Genomic DNA, 19,579 nt, shown 5'->3' with positions numbered 1-19,579 from the left:
ATTAGCCAACAGCATCAGTGGATTGGCACCTCACTTCACGCAGATTAATGTTTGTCCCCAGTATCTGAGTAGCAAACTGCTGTTCTAATCCTTGTTATTTTTTTCTCCTAGAGGAATTGCACCTTCTCAGTTTTAAAGATCGCCTTGTCATGACTTAGTAACATGCTGTGACCCAGAAGTCTCTGCATTTAATCTAAATTATTGACAGATGTCTTTTGTATCGAAGACACAACACAGTCAGTTTGTATATAGCCTTTAAGGCGATCCAGCAACAACAAAACCACCCTCCGTTCTCATTCTCCTTCCTTTTCTAGCACATTAGACTGTATGTAAACAGCACCATCTATGGTAACTATTTGTAATGTAACTCACTATACCACAATATCATATTTAAAATAAAAATACATGTTTGCTATAACCTGTGTTTCTTTACAAAGTGCACATTTGAGACCTATATATTGAATGGAAGTGCAAAATAGCTCAGATGTATGGAATTATTTTGATAGCTTCAATTTCTTTAATAAACTCACGTGAGAGATGATACTGGTATCTGTTGCACAGAAAGTGAATGTGTAGTGTAGTTGCAGAGGAAATGGGCCTTACTTTGAGTCAAAGTGAGAATATTGCCTGTAATACACAATATTAACAAGAAAACTATAAAGGGCATTGTTATGATACGTAGAAGTAAAGTGGTTCCGTTTATAAGAATGACCTATCAAGGACACAGAGTATCTCTGACTAACCAGGTGGAGGAATGGCAAAAAAAGAGTTCACAAAACTAAATAAATCATGTCACAGCACAGAAATAGGGGAGAGGAGAAAATGAACTGACACTAATATTTGTAATTTAATTGATATTTGGCGGCAGGAAGCCAATCAGTCTAAGTAAATTGACATTCCATGATAAAAATGATCTCTTAATGGGATACTTTCCCCCCACTGTTATGGCAGGCTGAATACATATTGCCAGGCTCAGGGAAGCAGTGTGTTTCGGCCTGTTTACTGGGTACAGCAAGGCAAGCCTCCTCGCTGCTGGGGGTTTCTCTTCGTGAGATGCAGCTGACTTTTTATGGCGTCTGTCTCGTCTCCCGGAGAGAAAGCAATTAGCAGTTTTGCACTGATTGTCGCTCCAGCCAACACCGGCCATGGGAACATAATTAATGACTCTATTTGCTCGAGTACTGCTGAGAACAATTGAGTTTGTTATGGTAACAACTGATGCCAGCTTTTCCCCATGACTCAAGAGAGGTGTTTAAGCCTGCAGTCCAGCAGCCTCTGCTAGGCAGCACAACAGATGATTTGCATGCCCCATGAGTGTGTTGGTAAATTAAGTGTCAATAAAGTTATGTTTTTCAGGGTCTGGACTGACAAAACTAATGTAGATGAGTGAGTGTGTGTGGCTAGGGAGCATTAATAAACTGACTTTAGTACTGTGGCTTTTAAAACACAACTTTCTTTCTCTTTTTTTTGGTTTAATCACTTGTAGCTATGCTGATATTGCACTGTTTGTACCTGTTTATTTTGAATTCTTAAAAGTGAATCCAATAATTCTGATAAAACAGCCTACAATATTAATATGCCTTTTTGTAAACACAGTTTGCCAAACCATCTTAAAGCTACAGTGCCCAACATACAGTTGCTTGATGATGTATAATTCCTTTTGTATTAAATTCTTCAGTGGTTTAACATTTGGTGCACTCAACTTTATCATAAAGTATATATTGGATATGCTTACATTTCACAAAGGTAGTTTTAACTTTAGGGTACAGGCTTTCTCCCCCTTGAAACCTGTTTGCCACTGATTCAGTGAAACATGCTCTTGCTTCTCTTTGCAGTAGAAGATAATGCATGACATGTTACAGCTCAAGAAGCAAAACAGAAATGTATTTTGTTTTGCAAATGTTACGTTATTTTTGTAACTGATTTGAACTCTACCTTTAAAGCACATAAAACAATATCTGACACCACCTTCGAGATCTTGTTATTGTCATACACGAGATCTCTCAGATATGACAATAATATCTCTCACAGCTTTTTAGTGGCCATCCTCCTCCTCTCCTGGAATGTAAACGTTGACAATTTGGGCACTAGTGTTTAGTCCTGAAGCTTGTTTGACTTGTGTGTGTTGATTAATCAGCAGCCTGAATGTTGTATCTCTCAGTCCTGTGAATTAAAATGCAATTGCTATGTTATCATGTATTACAAGTCACACTAGTAATTTGAGCTCTCTCATTGTCAGCAGAGACTCAAATGACTTAAGCAAAGTTAAGTTCACCCTTGGGGGTAATCAAGCACAGACATTGCTTTGATTAAAAAAAAAAAAAAAAAAACCTTGAACATTAGTGTGGCAGGGTAGCGTTACAGTCAAGGCTGGTCAGCGGCAAGAAAGCAAACCCAGAGTCAGAGTCAATCAATCAATCTTTATTTTATATAGCGCCTTTCATATGGACCACCATCACAAAGCGTTTTACAAGATGCAATAACAACAAAAAATCCATAATACTTTAAATACAAAGAAATGCATAATACATGATATACAATAAAAAAAGCAATGGAGGGGAGAGAAGGAGAGGGCAGGAGGGGCAGCTGGAGAAGTGTCAAGGTGGTCATGTAGTAAACTGGGTTTGTGGTGGGAGAGCAAAGAATAGATGTTGTTGCATAATACATTAAATACAGTGGAAAGTGCATAATACATGAAATAGTACATTAAGTACATAAAAGGTTCAAACAAAACAATTCATCCTTTTCAAATACACACACCTCAGCTATCTAGGCTGGGCAATGGCCTTCACTGAATTATCTTTGCACTCCTTCCCCAAACAAAGGATTTCTCCCTGCTTTTACACCATGTGGTGATCAATCATTAAATGATGATCAATTATTCAATAAAGACCCAGCCACATTCAACACGTGTATTCGACAGACAAATAAAACAAACCCCACACTATTTACATCAGCAAGCTTCCCCCTGCCTCAATGTGTATGTTTCACCTGATTTATATGTAGAATTTACAGTCGTCATACCCAGAAATGAACCAAGGACGCAGATCACAGACATAGCCTTGTGAGACCATGTAAATGTGACTAACATTGGGTTTTGACATTTACAGTGAGCAACAGTGTCACAGGTACCATGGGGATAAGTGTACGGTTTTTCTTGCAGAAAAAAAAAAAAAAAACATTTATTCTCTGTGTGTGTTCCTCCAGTGTAGCAACACCAACATATGGGTTTTTAGGCTGTTCTGTCTCCTGGAATGTTATTAGAAGTGAGAATAAAAACATTTTGTACATTACTAAAAAGAAAGTAATACAGAAACACAGGGATGTACAAAACAGCTACGTTAAGAGCAGGATTATATAAATTAAAGCATTAAAGAAGGGTCACATTGTCAGAAAGATTTGAACAATCCATCTTGTGGTGAACTTGGAGGGCATTGCCTCCTCTGTTAATTGTTTCCATAATCTGGGGTTATGTAATGTACTATATGAAGATTTGGCATGCAGGTACCAATTTAAAATTAATATCATACAATTGAATTCCATGTAGGAAAAAAAGAAAATGAAAAGTAACTCTGGTGTTTGTACTACATAGATTTTAAAAGAATATTAAATACACTATTATCCAACAAATTAGCTTATTAAATTAATTAAGGGAAATTCTAAATAAATGGCAGTGGCTCTGCAGCCTAAGCCCCATAAGTCGTTTATATATAATAATCAAATAAAGGTAATTAGTCGGATTCCCTTACTTACATGTAAGATATAGCTTTATCTAGTGCTGTGTTAGATAACTTGCTGCCACAAGAGAAAACGCACAGTAGTTTGGTAGTTCTTTAAAAAAAAAAAAAAAAAAAAAAACCCAAACACACACGCAGGCAGGCAGGCAGGCAGGCAGGCAGGCACTGTATCTGAAGCGTGCTGATCTTTGTATATCCAAGGAGCGGCCCGAGTGTATCTAACAGGTCAAGCTTTGAAATGAAGAAGCAATAAGCCAGTGAAATGGTACTATCACTGCTACATGATTGATCAATTGAATTCTATCAGAGAGAGTGGACAGTGAGATTAACTTGGGCCTGATGGGTTCAATGAGTTAAAGCATGATGTTCATTTCAGCTTCATTTCACCAGTCTTTGCTCGTGAAATTGGTCAATCAATAGAGGTTGGAGATCATATATATACCGGTGACCATCTTCCAGAGGAATATAATCTAGTGCCGTCAGCCCCCTTGACTCCTGCAGCCCTGGCAGGGTAATGGAGGCTGCAGAGACTCTATCAGAGCCCCTGAAATGGCCTGATATATATCTCTTCAAAATGAAAAGTATTTTTGGATCTCTTCTGATTTATCTTTTTTCTCCTGTCATCTTGGGTTTGATTTACAGTGAAACTGTAACTTGAAGAACTGTAATGATCTTTCGTGACCATTTTGCTGCATTGAAAAGCTTTTTTTTCTGTTTTGGTTTTCGTGGGCTTCATTGAAAAGACCATTATGATATAACATAAAACACTTAAAAAGACCAAATGATTTTTTCTCTCTTGTTTGCAGTTTGATGGTGCTGTGCGTTATAACTGGAATGCTTTTGGCCTGTACCAGTTCAGTGAGTTACAGATGGATATCCATCTGCTCAGACATTTACACCAACGCACATATTCCTATAGAGTATATGCACATTGAATACTGGCTGAGATTGCATTTTTGTCATGGTGTCACTCTCATTATAGAGGTTTTAAGGCAGTACTAAATAACAGAATAAACAATATCTATGATAAAGATAATTGATGTGTACCAGTCTTTCAGTAAGCCTTGCACAAATCCATTTTGGGGGGTTAAATGAAGAATGCATGGCTGTCCTGGTAGTTCTGTATTAGTAATAAATGGATAATATTTGTGGGACCAGTGAACTTGTGAAGTATTTCTTAATAATTATTTTGCATGCATTTGAACATCAGCAATACAGACAAGCAGTAAGCAAGGGGTCTGAATAATGCAAAATGGGCAACACATGCCCCAACCCCAGCCATTCTGCAACACTGCCTGTTGGAAGGTAGTAGAAGTTGGTACATTTATAATATTATAGACCTCTATGTGATTTGTGAATAAATACAGCACTTGTTATGCATTATGTATGTTCACATTTTGGATATGTCACCCCCAGACGTTTCAGACCAGCAGTAACTGAAGTTAGTGGTCAGTTAATTTTATCTACAGTCTAAACTATCTGTTTTTTTCACTGTTTTTTTTTATGTGTTCTTGATTGGATGTTTGAACTTTTGCATATAATAACTTCTAAAAGCTTTATCGGATTGATGTGAAATGTGTATGCAGCTTTCAAATAGGAGACAAAACCAGCTCAGTTGAATATTGTTCCCCAGAAACACAGACAAAACTACATGCTATTATTAGATGTACAAGCATAGTCTTTTGTGAGTGCAAAAGAAGAAGGAATATATTTAAAAGATCTAGGAGTTTATGTTGACTCAGAACTATCCTCATCTAGACAATGGAAGCTTTAAAAAAGGACAACAAAAAGGCTTATATATATATATATATATATATATATATATATATATATATATATATATATATATATATATAGTAAAATGTGTTGAATTTAAATCAAGGGAAGTAATGTGAAAACTTTACAATGCATTAGTAAGACTTCATCTAGAATATTGTGTTCAGTTCTGGTCACCTCACTACAAAAAGGATATTGCTGCTCTAGAAAGAGTGCAAAGAAGAGCGACCAGAATTATTCCTGGTTTAAAAGGCATGTCACGCAGACAGGCTAAAATAATTGATTCTTTTCAGTCTTGAACAAAGAAGAATACGCAGTGATCTGATTCAAGCATTCAAAATTCTAAAAGGTATTGATAATAACGACCCAGGGGACTTTTTCGACCTGAAAAAAGAAACAAGGACCAGGGGTCACACATGGAGATTAGATAAAGAGAAAATAAGAGGCACTTTTTTACACAGAGAACTGTGGGAGTCTGGAACCAACTCCACAGTAAAGAAGCTGCTTGAGGAGATTCTGGGACCAATAAGCTACTAACACCCAAACGAGCAAGATGAGCTGAATGGCATATTCTCCTTTGTAACCTTATGTTCTTAAACTAAACATGCCACAGTGGGGGGTTGTTCTCCCTGGATTTTAATACAGGATAATGCGGCCTTAAAAGCTGACCAACCCATCCACAAAATTCATTGACCTGAAGTGCAAAAAGCATGAAGTCATGCTAACATCATCTTGCTTTTCTTTGTAAAGGTATGCAAGAATCCCCACTTTCCAATGGCCACCCTCACCCAGGCAGGGATTTCCTGCGGAAACAGATGAGAGGAGACCTCTTCACACAGCAGCAGTTAGAGGTACTGGACCGAGTGTTTGAAAGACAGCACTATTCTGACATCTTTACAACCACTGAGACCATCAAACCAGAGCAGGTAAGGGAAAGATTACTCAGCTGCAGTCTTCTTTCTTTGACCTGAGGCCTCTTTCTCTCTTGGTTTACAACCTGTTCCCTTTTGTACCAGGCCGCTGCCTGCTTTTGCGATTGATTCTTCCACTTTGAATCTACTGTGGGGTGTTACGATGACAACCTGGCCACATATTCTTTTATTTGTTTGCCAGTTCTATAATACTTTAATTGGTAAAACAAGTAATACATAATACTCATTATTAACATATGACACAATACATTGCAAGTTGGCGAACATCATTGATATAGGCATCAACCAAAACAGTTTGTCAAACTGATTGTAAGGAATGACTAGAATGATCAGTCAGAGTCCTTAGCATTATATAGGTATAGTGACTGAGCATTCAACCCCAGCCTCCAGGTTCAGAGACCAATCAATCTGTCTGCAGTGCCAAAAGCACTGGGCTCCATTTGTGGAGCAAACAGAAGTGACTTCATATTACTCAACTCAGTCAGTTACTGGAGAGTTCATTAGAAATCCCACCCCAAAGCTCATTCTTGAGTATACTCAATCACTTGACATCCACACAAACCAGGCTGTGTGTAGGGGAGGTTGCAATGGTTTTCAGGAATAAATTAAGATATTATTTTGAGAGTGGCACTTTTATTTCAAACAAACATCTCACAAATTAAAAGTAAATGCAGAGTATAACCACAACTAAACATTGCGTGCCAGAGGTGCTATCAAGGATAAAAAAGAAAAAAAGTGGGAGGGCCACAATGTTAGAGGAATAGATCTGGGCATAAAGTTGCAAAACACAAGATTCCCCCAACCACTGATTCAAATACTAGATGCATGATACTGTACAAAAAGAAAACATGTTGTGGAATGTGTTTCACCTTCATTCCCCACTTGATTTATAGTGCTGGAATGATGTTGGAATATTCTATCAAAATTTAAATGTATATTCACAAATCTTTTCATTTTGAATTAGCCAGACAACAAAAGCATAATTTGGACCATATTACAGTAAAAAAAAAAAAAAACCCTCTCTCATGTTAAAATAAGCCAGTAAATTACATAAAGAAAGGAGAGAAATACTGTTCGACACAATATAATGAGTTGTAGATTTCACCTGTTATTTATAAATTCTGTTTTATGAAAGAATGTGAACATTGTCATTTTTGCCATTGAATACATTTGAAAGAGCATTTGTTTGAATAATAGTCTTTGTTTGAATAATATTTGTCCCAGCACAATTTATTTGATCCAGGACATTTGAATGGAACAACTGTGGTTACTTAGAAAAATAAATTGCAGTTACATGTCCAGGACAGGACACTAATAATGTGTTTTTAACTGTAACACAGTAATATCAAAACATAATATCATGCTGAAAGGTGTTCTCTTCTTAGTCTTAGGCGTGCAAAAGCTGCTAAACATCAATATTGTTTAAATGCCTAAAATAAGGATAAAAGAAGAGTGATGTACCCTCAGCAATCACGTGCATTTTTAGTAAAAGCTACCACATTAAACTGATACATTTAAACTCCATTCTCTCACCAGCTAATTTAGAAGTGGAAAATGCCTAAAATCATTTCTCTTTACAACCACTGCAGCCTGCCACATATTTACTCTCAGCAGACTATTAAGCACCACCAGGCTATTCATTTGGTTTTTGACTTTATTTGAGCCCATAAAAAAGTGCACAGTTGTCAACTGGAGTTCATTTTAATTTCCTTTCAATCACAGTAAATTATTCAGGTGATAAATCAGCTGGGGAAGTCTCCCAACTGGAATAGAAACCCTAATTTCTGGCTAATTATCCAGCCCATTGCTGCCAACAGATCAATAGCACAACAAAATAGGGTTTGGATGTAAAAGCAGCAGAGGACGGAGGGCTGCACAGCTGGGGTGGGAGTGACACAGAGGTGACCCGTGGATTTGAAGGGTCCTGGAAGGTTAAACTGAGGAGAGGTCAGCTGAAGACGGTACTTGTCTTCTTTTGTAAAAGCGATTAAGCAGACAGCCTTGCCAGGATCCTGTCTACACTGTTCATCATTCTAGTTTCATATTTTTGACTCAAAAAGGAGTTGCAAAAGCTTGGATTAAAAAAAAAAAAAGAAAACCCTCAACTTCAGTGGATATATTTTGATATGGAATGCGAGGACAATAAAATATGTTAATTTTGGTAATTACCAGTAAAATAACCCATTGTAAAATGCACTGTAAAGTACATTAAATACAGAGGCCACTAATATAATCATTAAGCGTCTCTGTGAGGGAAGCTGGACCATATACAACATATTCTATGATTCTCTAGGTCAAATTCAGTTGTGATTAAGTACAAGAAAAATTGTAGTTTTAATTTTATAAAGCTACCGTCGCTACTGTAGCTTTATTTAAAAACTCATAACTCATATGACCATTTCAGGTAGTGGCTTTGTATTTGGAGGCTTTTATAAACACAGCACACTTAACGTGTGACCTTGACATTGACCTCTCAACCTGGGAATTTTTAGGTTTCACCTCGATACAGACCACATGCTTTGTTTTCACATTTCTTGCCCAGCTATATTATATGATTCTCACAATCAAGTTCCATTCTATGTGGTCCTGTATTTTAGAAACTGATCATGATAAATACATACTACTACAAATGGGCAGGATTTTGAAAAGTTTGTAAATGATAACTCCAGTGTTAATCAACAAATCTTTATGTAGCATTGATTTTGGTATTTTCAAGAGATAGTTATGCCTGTCTTATTATTAAATAATCATGCTAATGTGATTTCCGAAATTATGTTGATTTACGAAATAATGTTAATATCTTAACGAGCACTGCTTCTTGTGACTAATTCTTTTGTCTGCGTGGGAATTTAAAAGCAAATCCGTGTTAATTGTTATCATTTATCAACAGTTAATTTGCACTTGGAAAAGGAGGGTTTTAATTAACGAAAGACTATAACTCACCTTGAAACAGAAATTTAACAGACCGTGGCTGTGATGCCGACGATACAGAGACTACCTAGATAATTCAATATGTAGTTATGAAAATATTTTAGAGTTTTCTATATTTGTGGTTATGAATGAGATTTGTTCACTTGTTTAACAATTTGGCTAAGCTTAAACCCAGAACACACAGCCGATGACATCACAGGGAGGAATGCATGGATGCATAAAGTACATTGGCAAGGGATGAATCAATAGGCGAAAAGATAAGGCTATGGCAGTGTGACCAGGTTGCCTTGCAGTGGTGACGTCAGACCAGAAATAGACTCAGGAAGTAGCGGGTGAAACTGAGGCACAGGGACGCTCAGTGTTTTATTAAATAATAATAAACAAAAGATTTAAACAAAAACAGCACACCAAAACAGGACATGGCACTTGAGGCCAAAATAACAGACAAACAAAACAAATTAACACTAAACGAAACAGACATTAACACAGCGGACGAACAGACAAACACGGTGGGTGAAATCACGTATTTACTTTTACTTTTGTTTTTCTCTCCTATTCACACCCGTTCTCCACTCACCGAACACACAACCCCCAGTGCTGGTGAAGGTGGCGGAGGCAGAGGCAGCTCCTGCTGCTCTGCTCCTGGCGGTGGAGGTGGCAGAGGCAGCTCCTGCTGCTCTGCTGCTGCTGATGGAGGTGGGGGAGGCGTGTAGCCTCCTGGCGACGGAGGTGGGAGCGGCTTGTAATCTCCTGGCAACGGAGGTGGGAGCGACATGTAGTCTACCCTTGTTACAGGGGACTGGTGCGGCTCTCCCTCACTTGCAGGGGACTGGTGTGGCTCACCCTCACTTGCAGGGGGCAAAACCAGCAGGCATTCTTCCTCTGCTGGCGGAGGTGGAGACAGCAAACATTCTTCATCTGCTGGCAGAGGTGGAGACAGCAGGCATTCTTCCTCTGCTGGCAGAGGTGGAGACAGCAGGCATTCTTCCTCTGCTGGTGGAGGTGGAGACAGCAGGCATTCTTCCTCTGCTGGCAGAGGTGGAGACAGCAGGCATTCTTCCTCTGCTGGTGGAGGGGGAAACAGCAGGCATTCTTCCTCTGCTTGTGGAGGTGGAAACAGCAGGCATTCTGGTGGCTTGGGTCCTAGGGCCATGGGATTCCCCTTCTCAGGCTGTGGACCACGACTCCCCCTTTTGGGCTGTGGACACACCAACTTGCCTTGTGCTTTTTTTGTTCCGATTGTGGATTTGTTGGTTCTTGAACCTACAAATTTAAGAAATACAGAGTAAGGTACACTTTCGAGTGTGTTTTGAGATTGCTCTTGCCTTAGTCTTGCGTCAGTTTACTGATTAGAGCTGGTTTCGACCCCTCTTTGAGATTGGCAAGCAGCCAATAGTCTCTTTTCTACTACCTTGTGCAGTTAATTATCATTGTGTGAGCTGTTGTGGTGCTGTAGGGTGACCCCGCAGGCTCGCAGCGCTGTCCTCTACGCCGATTTGCTCTGCCTCAGCCACCCTCCAGCTCCACCCTCCAGTAATCGGTGACCCCAATTACTCGGCACCGGCTTGAAACACACTTCGACACCGACCCTGGTACCGATTAACTCGGCACCGGTGGGAACATCTTCTGCGCCGACTACAGCTCGGCACCGACTGCGCTCCTTCTCGGCGCCGATTGACTCGGCACCGACTGCTCGGCACTGACAACGCTATCCTCGTCGACGCTGATAGACTCGGCAGCGACCTCAGCAGTGACAGGCTCGGCACCGACAGACCATCACTGACCGTGATTGCTCTCGGCACCGACCGCATGTTCTCGATGCTGAAGGCGATATACTCAGCTCCTATTATCCGCCAAGCTTCATCTGGGCACTGATACCAGTCGGTGTATCCTCGACGCCGATGCTGACGCCGATTAATCAGTGCCAGTTAACACACTCAGCACCGACGTGTCGCTCGGCATTGACGTCCCATGACATGTCAGTTCGCTCCACTGAGTCCTCTGCTGGCTTCCACCGGTGTGACCAGTGCGTGGCAAAGCTCCCCAAGCAGGACTAGCATTTGACCTGCACCAGACGCCTAGGGCCAGACCACACAGTCAGGTTGCTAGCGGGCGAGCTGGACTGCTCCCCCTGCCGCAATTTCTCAAGAAGAACTATACGCAGGAGGGCAGCTCTCTTCCCAATTAGATCAGTGGTTCAAGGCCCCACCCAAAGGTCCCCAAGAACCCTGCCTGTCATGATGATCAGGGACACTCCTGGATCACCTTCACCCTCTCCGCCTCCGGTGCAGAGGCACAGACATCCGTCCATAGAGGCGAGATGGTCACGGCCCAGACGAAACCGCTCAAGGGGACGCTCCCCCGGAGGTAGGCGGTCACCCAGGAGGTACTGCTCCCCTTCCCCATGGATGTGCAGGAGCTCTTCGTCGGGGTCACTACAGAAGCGCCATAGCTCTGCTGAGTGACATTTCCAGGAGCTGGTAGAGATGGTGAGGGCTCAGCAGGACATGCTGGAGACCCTCTTAAAATCACAGGGTAGACTGCCCCCTACCACCGGGCAGCCCCAGCTTCCCCACTCCCACTCCCCATCCCTGGCCCTACATAGGCCCCCAATCCCATCTAGGTTGGATGTTTCTGATCCCCCTACTTCAACTAGGCAAGCCACAGCGAGGAGCTCCATACTGCCCCTGCCACATGAGTCACAGAGGGAGGAGTTCCTGGCCTTGATGCAGCGCACAGCTGATGCCACGGACATTCCCTGGCTGGCAGAACAGGAGGGGAAGGGGAACCTATAGGGGAATAATTGCATAGAACCATTCCTGTACCTGTTTGTTGCTACCCTGTACTACCATTATTCACCGAGTTATATGTTCCAGAACGGCAGAATCCCTGCTTTTGCTGAGCCCAAAAAGCTGGCCTGGGCACATTCCCCACCATTGGGGACACGGTCACGGTACTGGTGCAAGGCTCCACCTTTACCAGAGGGGACAAAGACCCCACTTGCCCATCCAAGCCCTATAGGACTACTGAAGCTATGCTTAAGAAGGCATATGCGTCAGCGGCATTATCAGTCCAGACGGCCAATGCAATGGCCATACTGGTCCTGTACCAGTCGCAGCTGGCTGAGAGGCTGCAGGAACGGGCAACTGAAGCGGATGCGGGGGAGCTACAGGCTGTAACAAAGGCAATGACTGACCTAATGGGGGAGTTAGGTCAGGCATCAGGCAGGTCTCTAGTGGCGCTGGAAGCCGCTCGCAGAGACCTACGGCTAATGCAGGCCAAGGTTGTGGAGACCGGAAAGGCGGCATTATTAGATGCCACTTTTACACCGGGGCAGACTTTTGGAGCGACTGTTTAGGGATGGGTCGGTATACCGGTTTTTCGGTTTACCGCAGTTTAGGTAAATTACAGTATTAATGCAGTTTCTTTTATTCTAAACAGCAGTTATCGTAATTCGGTTTTACACCGGATAACACATTTTTTCAACTGCAAACACACTTCTTCTAAATAAAGCGATGGTACTTACAGCCTTAGCAAGGTGTCTGACGAAGATCTTTTTGTGAACTGATACTGTATTTTGATAATGGTTCTGAAGGAAACTGTCAACGACAAGAACTTACGTTTCAATGCTGTGTTCTGTTACCCAGAGCTTGCTGTGCCGGCTGCTCTTGGCTGCTGTTTTTCTGACCCCACACGCAGCTTTTAGAGAAACGTCTTCTCCAAACCCAGCCTCCCGCAGTACACTTCTAAGCTGCGCTGGGCTATGCAGAATCCGCACAGATTTCTGTGGGTGTTGTGTGACGTCTACAGTGCATCTCCGAAATTCTGTGCAGCACTGTGCAGAACTGCGGAAATCTACGCTATAAGAACACGACTGATGTCTCAAACAAAACTAGCACAGACCCGCGACTGCAGCAGGACAGCCTACTTATTATCAACATAGATTTGTTTAAACTAGTTGTAACAGTGTTCCAATTTTCTTAAGTAAGTGAATAAATCTTTATTTATTCATTTTTTGTTACAAACTCCACATGTGTAATCACTATGTAACACAATTTTTGTTCCTGGGTAGTAAGTGCTTTTTCCTAATTGCTTATGCCTCAAAAATATAGAAAATGGCTATTATTCTCCACATACTTTGCTTTTGTGACCAGGACAGTGATATTTCGAAATATCACTATTTCCAGTGGGAAAACGGGCAAATGTGTGTCTTTTCGTTCACATAAAGTCAGAGAAAAACAACATATGAATCCAAATTAACATGTATTTATACTAAAGTAATACAAAAATGACTACAAAAGATTTAGAAGTGAGTAGTTTTTCGAGATTTATGATTATACTGTATTTACATGTTTCAGTTTTTTTATTTTTCTTAAAAATATTTCCCAACATAAAACCAATGTCACCTTACAATAATTGATTTTGAGTTTAAGCGTTTAAAAAAAAAAAATATCGAACACAACGAAATTTCAATGTACCATTTGTAATTCAGTAATATGACAGAATTGGTCAGGGGTCTGAATAATTTTGCAAGGCACTGTATGTATGTGTGTGTGTGTGTGTGTGTGTGTGTGTGTGTGTGTGTGTGTGTGTATAATCATTTGGGGTGACACAGAAGTCATTGAATATATGAGTTAGTTTTCTGAGTGGTTTAAATTCAAAACAAAGCCAAGGACCAAAGTACACTTGATGTATCCTCTAGCCATAGCTATTATATAACAAGTGCATTGACCTTTTCTTATTTTAGGTTTCTGGTTTTTAATAAAGTTATTTGTCTCATGCTGATATGGAGAATACATCACAGTAAAAACTTACTCGCATGTTTGATGTCTAAATTGAGTTTCTCTGTGATGTGTCATGGAATACAGAAGGTGAAACATATGCTCTTTACTAATCACCCCTTTAAGATATTGCATTGCTTCACAATTAGTGCATTCTACTTCAAGAGGTCATAAGAAGGAATGCTGAAATGTTGAAAACACATGAGCTGTAGAAATAGCAGCAGTTGGTGAGATGAAGAGCCAAAGTGTGATGTTTCTGTGAGTTTGAGTTCATTTAAAACAAAAACTTCTCAGTATCCAATAGCTGCTTCTCCAGTGCATGTTTTCAATCTTCGCGTGACCTGTTTAGGTGATAAATAGGGAGCCACCAGTAGTGCAGCATTGCCGGTATCTTCAGGAGTGGTCAGTATATTGTGGTCATTTGCTAATACCAATACAAAATGTATAACTGAAAATGTAAGATTTTATTACTGAAAATGTAAGATTGTTAAAGTGATGACAATACATATTAATAAGATTAAGTGGAATTATTTGGTTAGCTCTGTAAATAACTGGCTTTGGTGGATTAATAAACAGGGAATTGGATGGTCCAACAGCAGGCTGGGAAATAGTTGAGACTGAAATAGACTCCAATGTGAATATGTTTTCGGATTTCCTGTGCACTTTTGCCCACCATAGGGTATCACTGCAAGGTTTGTTATTGGCTCAGTTACCTGCTATTCTGTTCCTGAATTTAAAAAAAAAAGATATGGATAAAAAAAAAAAAAAATAACCCTCAAAAACATTTTATCTAATTTGTTGTAGCTATATATGTGACTTATCAATACATTATAACATTTTTGAACAAATTGGTTATTTCAATTCCTAACACTATCAGATATAAATCATAATAATAAAATAAGCATTAGCTTTCTACAACAACAGGCTGTGTTTTGCTGCAGTGCAGAAGAGTATCTTCTTGTCCTGTTGCTTCCAAATGTTATGTTAAAACCCCAACTCCTACACTCCCCTCCAGTATCTGGATAGATACATAGATAAAGAACAATTAGGGATGGGGCATTAGTTGGCTGATATATCGCACTCAAACCCTTTCTTTCTTATCACTCAATATCTTGGCATCCCTGATTAGACAGTCAGCTTTTTATCAAATACAGAATTCAAAAAAATCAAGCAGTAAACACCCTTACAAACAATAACTATGCAGTAAATTTTGTAGACTCTCTGAAAGCATTGTGTCAAATAAAGTGCAGTTAAAATGATGGTTCCTGCTTTCTGCTCAAATACATTCTCCTAAAGCAAACCCCTGTTACAAGCAGAGTAGCAGAGAAGCTGTGGTTTATTACTGTTTATGGTCTATGGGTCTTGTTTACATGAGATGAGGTTGGGTGGGGGAGGAATGGAAATGCTATTATGCAAATTGCTTTGAACGTCCGCACTGAGCCTAAATAATTTTTGTGTTGGACGATTAAACCTCATCTGTTATTGATATGGAGTTGCGGCGGGCTATTAACGAGTCCCAACAGTCCTTACTCCCCGTAATAAGAAAACTGAAGGGAGGAGACAGGAAATAAAAAGCAGCAATAGCCTGGACTGCGTTCTGATTGACTTGACTGTTCCAGGAGACCCTCGGTTGCAGGAATTGTGTTGGAGATGCTCTGTGCCCTCGCAATGTGGAATCAACACTCTGGAACATTGGCATACATGTTTTTCTTTTATTTTGCCTAACGTGTGCCCCAGTCTGTTGGGAAAGCAGAGCAATTGCCTTTGGGAACGGTGACACTGCATCATTGTTCCCCTGTCTCTCCTTGTCCCTGACACAGCTGTGTATTCACATTTTGATCAGGGTTGATAGCTTATGAATTCCAAAATTGACAAAATTTACAGAAAAATGAGGATAATCCATCTTCCTTAGCTGCCTGTCAGGGGCTGGCGATACTTCATAATCTTCAATTACTGGTGCTATTCTCAGACATTTGCATGTCACCATTATAGCTAAATGAAAATGAGGAACAACAAGATAGGGCTATTTATATTACAAAAGTGAGGAAGAGAAAAAAAAAAACAGACCTGTGCAGAACTATTCATGGATTTGCTTGTTATTTCATAGTAAAAGGCCAGCAGTTTGGGATCACATCTAACATAGCTTGCTTAATTTTCTATATAAAGTAGTATATGCATATACACATTTAACCCTGTTTGGTAAGGATACCTCTAATGAGTTATTATCGGGTTGAAGTTTTCCGTTATAATATTTTCTGTCTGATTTGGGTCACATCACTCAAGGAAGTCATGCAGTTTTCTGTCTGTTATGCTTACAGTGAGAGCTCTTCCTCTATTTTGTGTAATTACAATTGTCTTCTAAACCAGCTGTGTGCATTGCACACTCTGAAATACTGTACATCCTTGAATGAATGAGTGTTGCCCAGATACTTTTCAACATTTAAAAACATTATTGGGGCAGCAGAAAAAGGAGAAACACAAAGACAAATTGTAGTTATTGTGATGTAGTGTTTTTTTTCACATACAAAACTACAGAATAACTCTGTATTCTGTACATCAGTGGTGCAGGTGGCTGTGAGGTTGTGGTTGGTTTTCAGACAAATCATAAAACTGAAAGCACTGCATTGCCTCTAGCTTTAGGACAATAAGAGTGTTTCATCTCAAAGCTAGGCACAACACCTGTGCACCATTTAAATCTCCATATTTTTTTTATTATCCAAAAATACAAACTCCATGCAGGCTGTAATCAGTTTTCAGTTTCAAATATCTTAAAACACTAACAGGTACAAAGGAAACAAAGGACTCACAAAGCACACACGCAAAAAAATGTGAGAAGTCAGTTTTGATTAAATCATCTCCAAACTTGAATAAACTGTATTGTATTACTCACTAAAGCTTATACTGCCATATTTGCGGCAGTTATATTTGATTTTTGTATTTATTTGTATTACTGTCAAAACAGCAGAAAGTTCCAAGATGCAGCGAATACCAACACATCACACATCAATCAAGACATGCATTGGTTGTTGCTGGTTGTGGTCTTCATATTTTGCTTACTTTTGCTCCTGTGTTCCAGAGGCTTCTATTTGAGTGCTGAAGTTGGATTAATAATTTTATATATTTAGATTTTATTTTTATTTTTTTTTTTGCAGTTTCTAATTTTTGGTAGGCAAGAGTTGCAGCACATATGATATTTTCAAAGTGCAGTTTCTCCAAAAATAAATATTTTTTATAAATAGTTGTTATTATTTGATATTTTTAAATCATAGTTGTTGTTTTTTTTTGTTCGTTTTTTAACTTTTTCAGTCTCTGCAGCTATAATAAATACCTGGACAGACAGCAAAGTCTTCTGTCTGAATTAGTTGTGTGCACAGGAGACTACACTACATGGAATGTAGCAAGGAGGCACCTAAGAAACATATATTAGTACAAAACATTGCAGTTTCAATTAAATGTGTAATAACCAAAGTCTTAAAGAAGTGTCAGAAACGTGCTCCTCAGAAGGGGAAGCCGGTGCAGAAATACCCCATGAATGATCTAGTGCATAGTGCCAACCACCTGGTGGTTACTTGCCTATACAACTCTAGTCTATGCTAGCAGTGCCCCCTCACAATAGAGCCCAGTAACCCCTCACCTTTCCATCCTTGTCAGATTCTGTTTGCTTCCCAGCACTTCATTTTAGCCATATTCACCAGTGCCAGCCCTGGACCGTTGAAAGGTCTTTTCTGACGAGGTCTCTCCTGTTCTGTTTGCAGGGCTCAGAATACTCAGCCATGGCATCTTTAGCGGGAGGACTGGATGAGATGAAAAACAGTCTAGGTAACCCAGCCCCAGCAGACCTTGGAGGCAGTGTCCCGGGCCCGGCGTCCTACCCCCTTGTAACAGGTAAGGGGCGTTTGTACCTCACTGTCTTTCTCTCTCTTACAGGACTGATTTCACTATATGATTGTTGGGTGACTTTCTGGTGTAGACCAGTGATATACATTAGAATGTTGCAAAGCCAAGTTCACAATTTTAGACTAAATGAGCTACTCATTTAATCAGGGTAGTGTGGACCGTCTTCTTCCAAGATGGAAACTACATTTTAGCGTGGCTATGGCTAATGAATTGTTCTGCTACTGTTTCTCTTTGGTCATTTCACTGCAGTAATGTTACTGACTGCAAAATATTTTTGTTGTTAGGGGAAGATGCTGGTTGATTAATGGAAGGTGGCAATATTTCTCCCCAGGTATACCAAGCAAAAGATCCTCAAACTAAGCCATGCAAACAGAACTTTCTTTAACCTAGTATACTGTAGTACCAAATATGTTTTAAGAAAAAAATACATGTTGGCTATATCAAGTATTTTATTAAAAACTACACATGTGAGACCTAGGCAGTGAATGGATGACAGGGAAGGTTATTTTGTTACGTAAAACAGGTCATCTGTCATTATCAATGAGTAGCTGTTTGAAAAGGTGAATAAACATCTGGATATTTCACATCTATACTTTTAACTGTTTGTAGACGTTACATGTAGTTGGATTATTAAGAGGCTGTGTGGTCCAGTAAAGAAAAGGGCTTGTAACCAGGAGATCCCCAGTTCAAATCCTGGCTCACTCAGTCTGTGACACAGAGCAAGTCACTTAACCTACTTGTGCTTCATCTTTCGGGTGAGACATTGTTGTAAGTGACTCTGCAGCTGATGCATAGTTCACACACCCTAGTCCCTGTAAGTCACCTTGGATAAAGGTGTCTGCTAAATAAACAAATAATAATTAAAATTAAACATATATGTCAACAGGAAACAAGTTAATACTCCACTTATCCAAGCTGTGCCACCCTGCTTTATGAAACTGTGGAACAGGTTAATGAGGCAGAAAAAAAGATCAGACAGGATATCAGATATGGTAGCATCTGTGGTAACCTTCATAACTTTGACTCTGGATGTATTAATTAATAGCAATTTATATTGTAATATAGTTTAGTTCTAAACCTATTTTAAAGGGTTGGTTATACAGGTTTGTTCTGTCGTCAAACTCCTGAAACAATATCCTCAATTCCAGTGTGACTGTAAACTCCTGCTTATGACTTCTGACAAGATTAGAATTACCCAACCATATACAGTAAGTCACGCCGAGGTCTCTCGTCATTACACTTCAAGACACTACCAAATGATGAGGGCTGTCATCATGGGCACTGAAAGGTTTATCATTTGAATTTATATTTGTATCTTCCCCTTCCAATTTGAAGGTGTTTGCTTCAATCATACTAAGTGGTTCGTGGATCTGATGCTCCAATGCTGAGCTATCATTTTTCTCTAAATCTGCTTGGCTCTGAACTTTGAGCTTCTTCATTCTATTCAAATAATTTGACAATGTGACCTGTCAACTCCTTCAGACCCACTTACTCTCTCTATCTATAACAATGTAGCTTAGTAATG

At 39.9% G+C, this 19,579-nt stretch overlaps 1 protein-coding gene across 3 annotated transcripts in view; it reads left to right on the top strand.

Annotated features, from left to right (window-relative positions):
• pax5 (paired box 5) overlaps positions 1 to 19,579 on the top strand; it is a 144,808-nt gene that overhangs the window by 62,397 nt on the left and 62,832 nt on the right. For 2 of the 3 annotated variants that reach the window (XM_041256787.1, XM_041256770.1), the window contains exons 6-7: positions 6,264 to 6,439; positions 17,913 to 18,042. In XM_041256787.1, the coding sequence (XP_041112721.1) occupies positions 6,264 to 6,439; positions 17,913 to 18,042 (306 nt within the window). The remainder of the gene's footprint in view (positions 1 to 6,263; positions 6,440 to 17,912; positions 18,043 to 19,579) is intronic. The other variant, XM_041256778.1, reaches the window with a different exon arrangement.

Source organism: Polyodon spathula, chromosome 1 (assembly GCF_017654505.1).
Source record: "Polyodon spathula isolate WHYD16114869_AA chromosome 1, ASM1765450v1, whole genome shotgun sequence".
Lineage (NCBI taxonomy): Eukaryota > Metazoa > Chordata > Actinopteri > Acipenseriformes > Polyodontidae > Polyodon > Polyodon spathula.
This window is presented reverse-complemented; position numbering and strand designations above follow the sequence as displayed.